The following is a 13,580-nucleotide window of genomic DNA, read 5'->3' as shown; positions in this document are numbered from 1 at the left end:
TAAGTGATAACAACTAAAAGATAGTAATAACATGGCATCACAAGCTGATTTAAATATACTTCAAATGTAAGGATACTTTTAGGCTTGACTAACTAGAACTAAGAGATAAAGAAAAATTAAAAATGTGTCTAAATTTCTTTCACATGTACAAAGAAGGTGAGATTCAAAATAAATCTCTATAGAAGACTATAAATAAAATTAAAATTCTAGCACAAAATTTGTATAAAAATAAAGCTTTAGATAAAGATTAATGTTGTAGAAATGAGAGGAAAAGCAGAGGAAATGTGTATTAGAACTACATTGGATATGCTGTTGTTGACTGATGCCCTTTTGTTTATCTTCTTTATGTATAGTGCAAATCATATTCATTCCTTTGAGAAAGAAACAACTCTATGTATCATATTCATGAAGGCTTTCTTCACTTGTTGGTTCCTTAAGGTATAAATGAAAGGATTCAAAAATGGAACAACAGAGGTGTTGAGCACTGAAATTCCTTTGGAAAATGATATTCTTTGTTTGACTGAAGGTTTAACATACATAAAGATGCCACTGCCGAAAGTAAGGGATATCACAATCATGCGAGAAGAACATGTTGAAAAAGCCTATGACTAGCTGAGGGAATTCTTAGAATGGTCAAGGCAATACAGGTATATGATATAATCACCATTACCAGTGTGATCACCAGTGTCACCACAGCTGAGATGAATCCCGTCATCTCGATTAACTTTGTATCTGAGCAGGAGATTTGTAGGAGGGGAGTGGAGTCGCAATAGAAATGATCAACAACGTTGGAGGCGCAGAAGTCAAGGTTTAGGCCATAGAGGAGTGGTGGAAAGATGACAAAGAATCCAGCAAACCAACAACTGAGGACAAGCTGCATGCAGATTTTACTGTTCATGATGGTTGTGTAATGCAAGGGCTTACAGATGGCAATATAGTGGTCATAGGACATTGCTTCCAGTAAGTAACATTCAGATGCTCCAAGAAGAATGGCAAAAAACACTTGACTCACACAACTGTTATAGGAAATGGTTTTGTCTCCTGTTGCCATCATAACCAGCAATTTAGGAATGCATGTAGTAGTATATGAAATTTCTAAAAAGGAAAAATTTCGAAGGAAAAAGTACATGGGGGTCTTCAGGTGAGTATCTACCAGGGTAAGCGTGATGATAATCAGATTGCAAGTGATGCTAAGCAAGTAGGTGAGTAGGAGGAAGATAAATAAAACAATTTTCATTTGTGGGTCACTTGTTAAACCTGCTAGAATAAACACTACCACCCTTGTATGATTTCCCATTCCAGTTTTCTGACAATTGCTCTGTCTGAATAGAAGAAAAAGAAAAAAAATATGAACCCAATGGAGACATAACAGGAATAATCACTATTTAAGGTAAAGTTAGGTAATGGCAACCCACTCTGGTACTCTTGCTGGAGAATCCCATGGACGGAGGAGCCTGGTAGGCTGCAGTCCATGGGGTCACTAAGAGCGGGACACGACCGAGCGACTTCACTTTCACTTTTCACTTTCATGCATTGGAGAAGGGAATGGCAACCTACTCCAGTGTTCTTGCCTGGAGAATCCCAGGGATGGAGAAGCCTGGTGTGCTGCTGTCTATAGGGTCGCACAGAGTCTGACACGACTGAATCGACTTAGCAGCAGCAGCAAAGCAATTTTTCATCATAGCAAAACAATGCCCATTCATGTTTTAAAAGTGTTTTTTTTTTTTCAGATATAGTTATAGATGCATGTGCAAAATATCTGGATAGATTAATTAAAAGTTCAGCTTGCAGTTCTTTTAGAGAATCATCTATATAACTAGTAATTGTTTATAGTTTTTACATAAGTCAATCAGGGATATAAAGAACTTTTAAAGTATAATAAATGCTTTGTTTTTCTTTATATCATCCATGAGTTTGGATATATGCCATTTCCGGTTCTGTTAAGTTCTCAGACTAGAACCAAAATTATATCTATCATTGAAGCCCAGGTTTCATACACACACACACTATTCATCCTCAATAAACAGAGCTAGGAGAAGACAATGGCACCCCACTGCAGTACTCTTGCCTGGTAAATCCCATGGATGGAGGAGCCTGGTGGGCTACAGTCCATGAGATCTCGAAGAGTCGGACACGACTGAGCGACTTCACTTTCACTTTGAACTTTCATGCATTAGAGAAGGAAATGGCAACCCACTCCAGTGTTGTTGCCTGGAGAATCCCAGGGACAGAGAAGCCTGGTAGGTTGCCGTCTGTGGGGTCGCCCAGATTCAGACACGACTGAAGTGACTTAGCGGCAGCAGCAGCAGTACATCTTTTCCATTTTACTCAATTAACCAAACTCAAATGCCTGATTTTAGACTCATTTATCTTCATAGCTATCCTGATCGGATTTCATATAAATTAATATGGGGCATTGGAAATAGTCTTATTTTCTGTTCTTGGGTTTTCCTGGTGGCCCAGTGGTTGAGAGTTCACCATGCAATGAAGGGGACACCAGATCAACTTCAGGTTCAAGAGAATCTCATATGCTGCACAGTGAGTAGGCTCTTGGATCACAACTGCTGAGCCTGAACTCTAGAGCCTGTGCTCTGCAACAAGAGAAGCCACCCCAATGAAAAGCCCATACACTACAACTATACAGAGTAGACCACACTCCCAGGAATTAGAGAAAGCCCGCACAGCAACAAAGACCCAGAATAGCCAAAAATGTGTACGTGTTAGTCGCTCAGTTGTGTCCGACTCTTTGGGACCCCATGGACTGGCTGCCAGGTTCCTCTGACCATGGGATTCTCCAGGCAAGAATACTGGAGTGGATTGCCATTCCTTTCTCCAGGGGATCTTCCCAACCCAGTGATCCAACCCAGGTCTACTGCATTACCATATAAGCCACCGGGAAAGCCCAGCCAAAAATAACTAGCTAAATAAATAGAATTTTTTTTTTTCTAATTTTATTTTATTTTTAAACTTTACATAATTGTATTAGTTTTGTCAAATATCATAATGACTCCGCCACAGGTATACATGTGTTCCCCATCCCGAACCCTCCTCCCTCCTCCCTCCCCATACCATCCCTCTGGGCCGTCCAGTGCACCAGCCCCAAGCATCCAGCATCGTGCATCGAACCTGGATTGGCAACTCGTTTCCTACATGATATTTTATTTTTTGTTCTTTATAGTATTTCCATCTCCTTAGTCTCTGATGTAACCTATCCTTTCCATTTTATATGCTAAAACAACATCTGCAAGTACAGTCTGTAAAGTCAATGCGTGTATTGAGAAATTGCAGTTTTCCTCTGCAGGTTATGATTCTGAGAATGGATGTGGTATAATAAAGTGAAAAATAAGGATAAGTGATATAGAGGCAAAGAGAGAAATATAAATATGGCATCATGAGATTGTATGAAGTGGAGGAAGTTAAGAGAAGAGAAATATAAACATAATGGTAAAGCTCTATGTAAATCAAGAGAGGTAAGAAAAGGTTTTCAAGGATAGGGTAGTGAGTTTGAAGGAAAAATTAAAGTAAGGTTAAAATATGTAAATATTAAAGGAGGAAATTTTTATGAATGAAATTTCTCTCCATCTGCTTATATTCCTTATACTTACCTTTTTGTTCTCTATCTAAAATACAGACATGAACAATTTTGAGAGCAGCATAGTCTAAAAAAGATGATTGGTAAATTTAAATACATAATGAATCACATAATAGGGTGATACAAATATTAAGAGACACATATGTCCCTATTGTAAGGATATTAAGTGTCTGGGTAATGTGCAATTAAAGAAATATTGTCTATTTACAACTATTCCCCTCACTGGCATATATTGAGTGAGACATTATTTAGGTTTGCACAGCCAGTAAAAGTGGACATGAAGATTAATTGAAAATGTGTTCTCTCTAAAGCTGTCCTCTTAGTAGTAAAACATTTTTATGAATAATTAGAAGCCAGAATATAGTGTATTTGCTCAAATTCATGTATCAAACCCATACATATTAATATATAGAAATTTACAAATGAAAAGAGATGACATTTTTCTTGGACATTATTTGAACATTCAGAAAACTGTGCATCAATCTGTTATAATTTTTTTTCTCATTTACACAACTTATCATAATGGCAATGATTGTAGAATGCATATATCTAAATAATCTTATAAGAATTTTATCATGTTACATCATTCCTTTGTCCAGGTTCACCAATCATATCACAGCAATGATTCCCCAACAGACACTATAAAATTTTACATTACAAACCATTAAAAAGAAGGTCTATGAACACAGTTAGGGTTAGTTGTGTTAGATATTGTGAATACCAGCTAAATTACACACACACACAAAAGAAAGAATTTCAAGAGTAAATTTTTGTTATGTTGCATTACACTTCTTTCACTGTTTTCCCCTAAATCAAAATTTAAAAGGTTAACAAAAATAAGGTAAAATAGAACTAATGTGTATATACATACATACACATATATGTATATAAAAGAAAATATTATCTTTACATTTTAAAACATACCAATTTTTTTCATATGTTGAGTCCTAAATCAGTCTGCCAAAAACATTTAAAAATCCAACACCTTCTTTACAGAAGACATATACATATTGATTCATCTGACATATCTTTGCCTCAATATTTAGTTTTCATCATCATGCTGAACAGTGTACTGATATTTCATTCCTCTCCAAATGCATTTCACTCCACTTCATAATCTGTGATTATAGTTTGTTACATATATTGCAAAGTTTGAAACAATTTGATTAGATCTTTTAACACAGTTTTTAGGCTACTACTTTAAAGTCCCCATTATAAACTGAATACTTTTCTATGTACTACCCAGAGTGCCAAACAAATTAGTAAACTCTTGTAGTGTTTATGCCTTCTGTGCCCCGAAGGAAAATATCTAAAGATGATGGAGAATTCTCAGGAGGATGAGATTCATGAACACTATTTCCCAATGGACAACAAATTTGTATATTATAAAGTGTTCTCTCTAGGCACTAAATAATTTAATGTCTATATAGATATAACTGCTTTTAATGTATTTCCAAAGAATTAAGTATAATTTGTCTAATATATTATTGCCCTTCCACACATTCATGTTTTGAAATCCCAGATACAAAGATAAAGATTTGAAAGGAAAAAGAAAAGAGATTATTTTATTTTAATTAGTAATAAATAGTAAGAACATTAGATGGGGAACATAGCTTGTTATAGAAAACAAGATAAATTTGTAACTTAGGCTAAATGCATAATTATTAACAATTCAGGCATGCCCAAAGAAAAGTTGTTCTTTTTTGTTTTCCAAATAGTGTCTGTGGTATTGTCTAGTAGAATGCAAATTAATAGTTCACAATAACTGAGCATTCTCCATTTCTTCACTATAAATAGAATATTCATCTACGTGTACATGTAGCTAGCCTTTCTTGCAACTTGTTGTGGTTATTTGACTAAATTCTATTCAGAAGATGTAAATGGAGATACTTTGTGCAACTTTTTGGCATATTCTTTGATAGAAGGGGTTTGTTCTCCTCTTTCTCTCCCCCCAACCCCACTGTTCTAATGCAGTTGGGATGGAAGTATTCTGAGCAATGAGTATTCAAAATCTCAGTGGGAATGGTGAATCAACAAGACAGAACACACCCAGGTCCCTGAACCAATCATAGCCTACATCAGCATAGAAACACAATGACTTAATGAAGAGTTTTTAGCATACCAGCCTGAATATTTAAATGAGATAAAAATAAACAATTTTTAAACAACTGTGACATTTATCTTTCTCATACTCTACCAAATACAGGATATTATGCAAATCTAAGAACAATATGAAGTTTTATTCCACTTAAGAGGCAAACAGGTTAGCCCATCACCACTTCACAAATATTGACAAAAGAACACAGCCTACTGCCACAGAGACGGAAATCTTATTATTCACTACACAGGTGAAAGCATGAGCTTCATGTTCTCACATTTCCCCTTTTCCTATAAATTCCATGAGAACCCCTAGGGATGTTGTTTACAATATGCTCCTCTATCAACAATAACCTCAGAGGAACCCCAAGGTTAGTTAATTCTCAACTTTTTAAAGGGAAAATCTGCATAAACTTGTCCAATTAGAAGACAATGTTTTTAATTTTCTGAAGGAAATGAAAAATCTGCCAAAGCTGTAAAACATTCTTGAGAAGGCAGTCCAGGACAAGACTGACCACAAGAGGTACAGACATATATACAAATAAAGCCACCCCTCATTTCTAAAGCATTTTGACTTCTGTTGAAATTTCTCCTAAGTACATCATTCTGGTGAGCTCTCTAATTAAACTGGAGGACTTTTCTCTCACTCCTAAGGTGCAAGTCACAAATATTTCAGAAGAGTCAGCCAAATGCTCAGTCTTCACACAAGAAATACAAACCTAAGTGTGCATGAGGTTTCTTAAAAAGAAAGTGTTTACAATTTTGCTGCAAGAGGCACCCAGATTAAAATCTTATTTTACCAGCATAGCCTTCCACTTGGCTGGTAGGCCTCAAGGGTTCCCATCATGTAACTTGGTTGTGGATGGAATGTTTTAATTCAGTCTGTCCTATTTAATTTAATCCAATTTAATCCTAAATCAATCCAATCTGTCCTATTTGTTCATGCCATCAGACATGTGGTATTCTTCACCCTTACTCACTGGCTGAGAGTAGGGGTGGGAAAAGCATCAAGAAATATTTTGCCTTAGGATGGTGGCAGGGTGCTGCTAGTGACCTCCTTTATTGTGTCTTTTATCTTGATAACCTTTCTGAGTGAGGATTGCAGAATCAACTGTAATGTAAACCTAAGTTGTTTGCAACTGTTCAAGAGATCTTCAATGGAGTGTTTTTCTTCTGGAGAGAGGCTCCAGGGATAGTTCTTACTGACAAAGATCATAAATGTTTGTCCCAACTCATGTTTGCTAAGGTCTAAGGTATTCAAAAGCAGAGACATTACTTTGCCAACAAAGGTCTGTCTAGTCAAGGCTATGGTTTTTCCAGTAGTCATGTATGGATGTGAGAGCTGGGCTGTGAAGAAAGCTGAGCGCTGAAGAATTGATGCTTTTGAACTATGTGTGTTGGAGAAGACTCTTGTGAATCCCTTGGACTGCAAGGAGATCCAACCAGTCCATTCTGAAGGAGATCAGCCCTGGGATTTCTGTGGAAGAAATCATACTAAAGCTGAAACTCTAGTACTTGGGCCACCTCATGCGAAGAGTTGACTCATTGGAAAAGACTCTGATGTTGGGAGGGATTGGGGGCAGGAGGAGAAGGGGACAGCAGAGGATGAGATGTCTGGATGGCATCACCAACTCGTTGGACGTGAGTTTGAGTGAACTCCGGTAGTTGATGATGGACAGGGAGGCCTGGCGTGCTGCAATTCATGGGGTCGCAGATTCGCACATGACTGAGCGACTGAACTGAACTGAAGGTATTTTCTCACTAAATGCTAGGTTATTCTGTCCCTGCACTTCCAGAAAAATTGGTGCTCCTTTTCAGTTAGTATAATTTCATCAGTGTTTCCAACATCACCTACTCACACTCAGACTTTTTTTCAGAAGAGTCAAGTGACTGAATGACAAGCTCCTGTTAATGAAACTTAACCAGAATTGGAAAAGGTCACTTTGCATTCCAATCCCAAAGAAAGGCAATGCCAAAGAATGCTCCAACTACCACAAAATTGCACTGATCTCATACATTAGTAAATTAATGCTCAAAATTCTCCAAACCAGGCTTCAGCAATATGCAAACTGAACTTCCAGATGTTCAAGCTGGATTTAGAAAAGGCAGAGGAACTAGAGATCAAATTACAAACATCCACTGGATCATGGAAAAAGAGAGTTCCAGAAAAGCATCTACTTCTGCTTTATTGACTATGCCAAAGCTTTTGATTGTTTGGATCGCAACAAACTGTGGAAAATTCTGAAAGAGATGGGAATACCAGACCACGTGACCTGCCTCTTGAGAAATCTGATGCAGGTCAGGAAGCAACAGGCAGAATTGAACATGCAACAACAGACTGGTTCCAAATAGGGATAGGAGCATGTCAAGGCTGTATATTGTCACCCTGTTATTCAACTTAAATGCAGAGTACATCATGAAACACACTGGGCTGGATGAATCACAAGCTGGAATCAAGATTGCAGGAGAAATATCAATAACCTCAGATATGCAGATGACACCACCCTAATGGCAGAAAGTGAAGAACTAAAGAGCCTCTTGATGAAAGTGAAATAGAAGAGTGAAAAAACTGGCTTAAAACTCAACATTCAGAAAACTAAGATCATGGCATCTGGTCCCATCACTTCATGGAAAATAGATGGGGAAACAGTGGAAACAGTGACAGACTTTATTTTTGGGGACTCCAAAATCACTGCAGATGGTGACTGCAGTCGTGAAATTAAGATGCTTGATCCTTGGAAAAGTTATGACCAACCTAGACAGTATATCAAAAAGCAGAGACATTACTTTGCCAACAAAGTCTGTCCAGTCAAAGATATGGTTTTTCAAGTAGTCATGTATGGATGTGAGAGTTGGACTATAAAGAAAGCTGAGCACTGAAGAATTGATGTTTTTGAACTGTAGTGTTGGAGAAGACTCTTGAGAGTCCCTTTGACTACAAGGAGATCCAACTAGTTCATCGTAAAGGAAATCAGTCCTGAATATTCATTGGAAGGACTGATGCTGAAACTGAAACTCCAATACTTTGGCCATCTGATCTGAAGAACTGACTCATTTGAAAAGACCCTGGTGCTGGGAAAGACTGAAGGCAGGAGAAGAAGGGGACGACAAAGGAAGAGATGGTTGGATGGCATTACTGACTCAATGCACATGAGTTTGAGTAAACTCTGGGAGTTGGTGATGGACAGGGAGGTCTGGCGTGCTGTAGTCCATGGGGTTGCAAACAGTCAGACATGACTGAGTGACTGAACTGAACTGAACTGGACCAGAATTAAGTGCAAATCCATAAGGTCCTCCCCTGTGAAGATGTTGCCACCTGGAAGTTGTGCCAACCAGACTGACTAGGGGATGTAGTTAGGGGAAAGTAAAATATCATTCCCAAGAATAATCTAGATGGAATCTTGGGTTTTCCAAGTAGATATGTGTATCTCTTTATCCCCAAACTCCTTATTCTGATGACTACCAAGAAGAAATGAAAGGAGATAACTCCTTTCTGGGAACAGTTGGATTCAGTGACTACATCCTTTAACTAGGTCCCAGGGATCAGGAAGAGATGAGAGAGATGAAATCTCACTTTTACTCATCAGTTTGCCCAATAAATATGGTCAAATTGCAGTCTGAAGAGCTGAATACTTGACAGAGATTAGTATCTAGAACCAAAATAGTGTAGATGCAACCAGCTGATCCCTAACTTGAAATATTGGCAAAATATGTGGAAATGCTGAATAGACATTTTTTAACAAAGGAATACAGATGGACAACTAACACATGAAAAGATAACTCAAAATTGTAATAATTGGAGAAATGCAAACTAATACTGCAATGAGATATCAATTCACACATTTTAGAGTGACTATTACAAAAAGACATCAAATAACAAGTGATGTAGAGAAAGAACAATTGTGAATTATTGGTGGGAATGTAAATGATGTAGCCACTATAGGAAATACTATAAAGTTCACAAAGAAATTAAAAATGGAACTACTATATGATCTAGAAATTCCACTTCTTGGCATTTATCTGAAGAAAATTAACTCTTATTCAAAAAGATATAAGGGCCCCCATGTTAACTATAGCATAATTTGCCACCACCAAGGTATGACCGTCATGGATGAATGGATATTAAAAACTTAACTAAGAGATGGTCATTTCTCCATTGTACCTTCTTCCTTCCTTTGTGCATGCATGCCTGCAGTCTAAGTCACTTCAGTCACATCCAACTCTTTGTGACTCCACGGACTGTAGTCCACCAGGCTCCTCTGTCCATGGAATTCTCCAGGCAAGAATACTGGAGTGGGTTGTCATGCCCTCCTCCAGGGGCATGCCAGGGTTCTGTGTCCTTCACTATCTCCCGGAGTTTGCTGAAATTCATGTCCATTGAGTTGATGATGCCATCCAACCAACTCATCCTCTGCCACCCCTTTCTCCCTGTGCCCTCAGTCTTTCCCAGAATCAGGGAAAGAATCTGGGTACTATGGTCACTTTCACAATATTAATTATTCTAATCCAGCGAGTTACTTAAGCTTTAAATAGGCTACAGATTGTTATTCTTAAGTGAGCATGATAATACATGTCTTATGCTGTTTTCAAGATGCAGGCTAGTACATTTCACAAACCTGGCCATTGTAAATAATTAGTTAATGTTAGCAATAATTTATCTGGTTATTGCAAGGCAGTATTGCCTTAACATCTCTAGATTTTCTTCAATCTGTTTCTAAACATATACCAGTAGTCCAAGCCTGGTTGAAAATTTGAAACTATCAATGTGTGTAGTTTAAGAAATGCATTAAATTGGTTTGTTCCAAATTTCTATTCAGAATTCAAACTTGGAATCCACTGCAGAAAAGCTGATTAGGTGATCAAATCTAGGTGGGGTACTAAACTCTGCATAGAATATGCACCAAACTGAAATCTAAATTTCTGAACGGTGGAAAGGAACATGGATAATTGAAGTCTCACTTTATCTTCCTCTGAGGGAATTTTTAAAGGAAATCAACAGAGTCACCAAATCAAAAGGCAAATGAATATGATCATATTAAGAAATGTATATGTGATCTGAGCATGAGGAGAAAATAGAAGTGAAAGTTAGACTGGGATTTTTAGGCAAGTCACAATGAACATTGTAAGTCATGGAAGATAGTAATATTATGTAAAACACAAACATAGAAGAGATGCACAACACACTTCACACTTCTTGATTTATTTTACTTATAAACTCAAGAATGTCACTAATGTTGTTCACTTTATTAAGAAAGCCTCAATATTTTTGATCATGAGCTTAAAAGCATATTTCACTTGTCTGTTTCTCAGTGTATAAATAAAGGGATTCAACATGGGGGCAACAGAAGTACTGAGCAGAGCTATCCCTTTATTTAAAGACACTCTTTGCTTGGCAGAGGGTTTCACATACATGAAGATGCAACTTCCATAAGAAATGGACACAACCACCGTGTGAGAAGAACATGTAGAAAAGGCTTTCCTCCTTTTTTGAAAAGAAGGTATCTTCAGAATAGTCCTAATGATGTTTGTGTAGGAGAAAATCACTAACACCAGAGTAACCAGGAGAGTTAAAATGGCTGAGAGAAGCATCATTATTTCTACTTTATCTATGTCTGTGCAGGAGAGTTGTAATATAGGAGATACATCACAGAAGAAATGATCTACAGTGTTGGCTGCACAGAAATCAAGCTGGAGACCCACGAGGAGTGGTGGAAAAATTATTATGAAACCAGCCAACCATGACGCAAAGACCAGTAAGTTGCACACTCTGTCACTCATGATGGTCGTGTAATGCAGGGGTTTGCAGATGGCCACGTAGCGGTCACAGGACATGGCAGCCAGAAGAAAAAATTTGGTTGCACCCAAGAGAATAGTGAAAAACAGCTGTGCTGCACAATTGTTGTAAGAAATGGTCTTATCACCTGTTGCCATACTGACAAGAAATTTGGGGATGCAGACAGTTGTGAATGAGATTTCTAAAAATGAGAAATTTTGAAGAAAGAAATACATGGGTGTCTTGAGGTGTGAATCTAGCAGGGTAAGGGTGATGATGATTAGATTTCCAGTGACGCTCAATAAGTAAGTGAAAAAAAGGAGAAGAAAAATAACCACCTGTAATTGTGGATCATTGCTTAGTCCAAGAAGAATAAAGGTTGTTACTGTTGTGTGGTTTTTCATTGCTGACTTCTATTTAAAAAAAGAAAGAAAGAAGAATCAGAAAGGCATAACAGCCTATAAAAATGTACTCATATAATCTTTATTCAAAATTTCACTGAGTGCAATTCATGAGGTTTTTTTGTTTGTTTTCTCAAGTGTCATAAATTCATGTGTTCCCAAAGGAAAACATAGTACATTGATAATCTTATAAAAATAGAAACAAAGAGAAAAAAATAGTATCTTAACTTGTATTTTCAAAGTTTCCAATCTATTTAGTATACATTAAATTATTTACATAACTTTCTTCTTCTTTATTTATTAAAAGAATCATTTATTTTTATACAGATGAAAATACAAAGTGATGGAACTATTTTCTTGGGTCACAGATTCTAAAGCTACACAGAGCCTCCAAAGATCTTCAGAAAGCCATTTACTTAAGAAAGGTTAAATGTCATTATCTTCATTTTACAGAAAGATGATTAATTCTACTCTGCCAAACATCTCTTTTTGTGTTTATTACAGTTTAAGGTAAACTTTATAATTCTGAAAGTCAGATTTCACCTGAGGTGAAATTTTCACCTTTAAAAATTAATGTAACTTGACCTAAATATCCCTAGCCTATATAAAGTGGGAATTACTTTTACCAAACTTCTATAAACGTCAATATTTAAATCCTCATGACTACTTTTAGTTCTGCTTTTCCCACTCTACCTGAAGATTTGAATTTACTTTCATCTTACTCACTCCGGTTGTGCTCTTTTTTCCGATATTCACTCAAGCAGATACAAAGTATATCATCCTGCATGGAGTGTGTTATATAGCACACTTTACTAAATATCTGCAGTAATGAGCAAGGTTCTCGAATAAGGTATTTAAAACAATAAAAGATTATCTAGACATGCCTGGTGCATCACTGCCTCATGTGTCTCCCCCTGTCGCCATGGGCGCCACTTCTTATTTATTCACCTCTAACCTCATTTCTTTCTGGTTCAATACATGACAATTCGAAATTCTGTTCTCCATCTTGTTTTCTTATTTTTTTGTCTTCTTCAAAATCATCCTTACATCTTACATTCATCACCACAAAAGTGTATCATCAATTGTTTCTAGAGAATGAAAATATTTTCCTCAAGAATAATATCATGTCATATCTGAAACTATTTTATCCCTATTATATTTCTATATTACAATTCTGGACTTAATATGCAAACATCTCAAATGATTATAAATGAATACAATGCAACTAAAATTTTTGTCTTCCTTCTTTTACCTCCTTTGTTTTCTATCCTCTTCAATGGATCCTTTCTTCTAAATGTGTTTATATTCTAAGTAAAATTTATACTCAGTGAGATTTTAGAAATATAAAGTTAGTTGATTTTAAAGGTGAAATGTATAGGCAAATATCAATAAATTGTGATGAGCTATATAAACTGCCAGAGTATTTTGTCAGAGGTAGATTCATAAATGGTTACTCTATTTTGTAGGGGCTTCCCTGGTGGCTCAAATGGTATAGAATCTTCCTGCAATGCAGGAGACCCAGCTTCTGTGTCTGGGTCAGGAAGATCTTCTAGAGAAGGAAATGGCAACCCACTCCAGTATCCTTCCCGGGGAATCCCATGTATAGAGGAGCCTGGCAGGCTGCAGTCCATGGAGTCACAAAGAGTTGACACAGCTAAGCAACTAGGCACACACACTAGCCTAACCCTAAATTAAACATTCTAAACAAGTATTCTAA

The 13,580-nt window shown here is 36.9% G+C and overlaps 1 protein-coding gene and 1 pseudogene across 1 annotated transcript; both read right to left on the bottom strand.

The window, feature by feature from the left end:
* Positions 1 to 365: 365 nt before the first annotated feature.
* On the bottom strand, positions 366 to 1,297 carry LOC113893685 (annotated as a pseudogene).
* Positions 1,298 to 10,927: 9,630 nt separating this feature from the next.
* On the bottom strand, positions 10,928 to 11,866 carry LOC113893684 (olfactory receptor 6C74-like). The gene has a single exon (XM_027543565.1). It carries the CDS (start codon positions 11,864 to 11,866, stop codon positions 10,928 to 10,930), a length of 939 nt encoding a protein of 312 aa, XP_027399366.1.
* Between the last annotated feature and the right edge of the window lie 1,714 nt (positions 11,867 to 13,580).

Source organism: Bos indicus x Bos taurus, chromosome 5 (assembly GCF_003369695.1).
Source record: "Bos indicus x Bos taurus breed Angus x Brahman F1 hybrid chromosome 5, Bos_hybrid_MaternalHap_v2.0, whole genome shotgun sequence".
Taxonomy (NCBI): Eukaryota; Metazoa; Chordata; class Mammalia; order Artiodactyla; family Bovidae; genus Bos; species Bos indicus x Bos taurus.
This window is presented reverse-complemented; position numbering and strand designations above follow the sequence as displayed.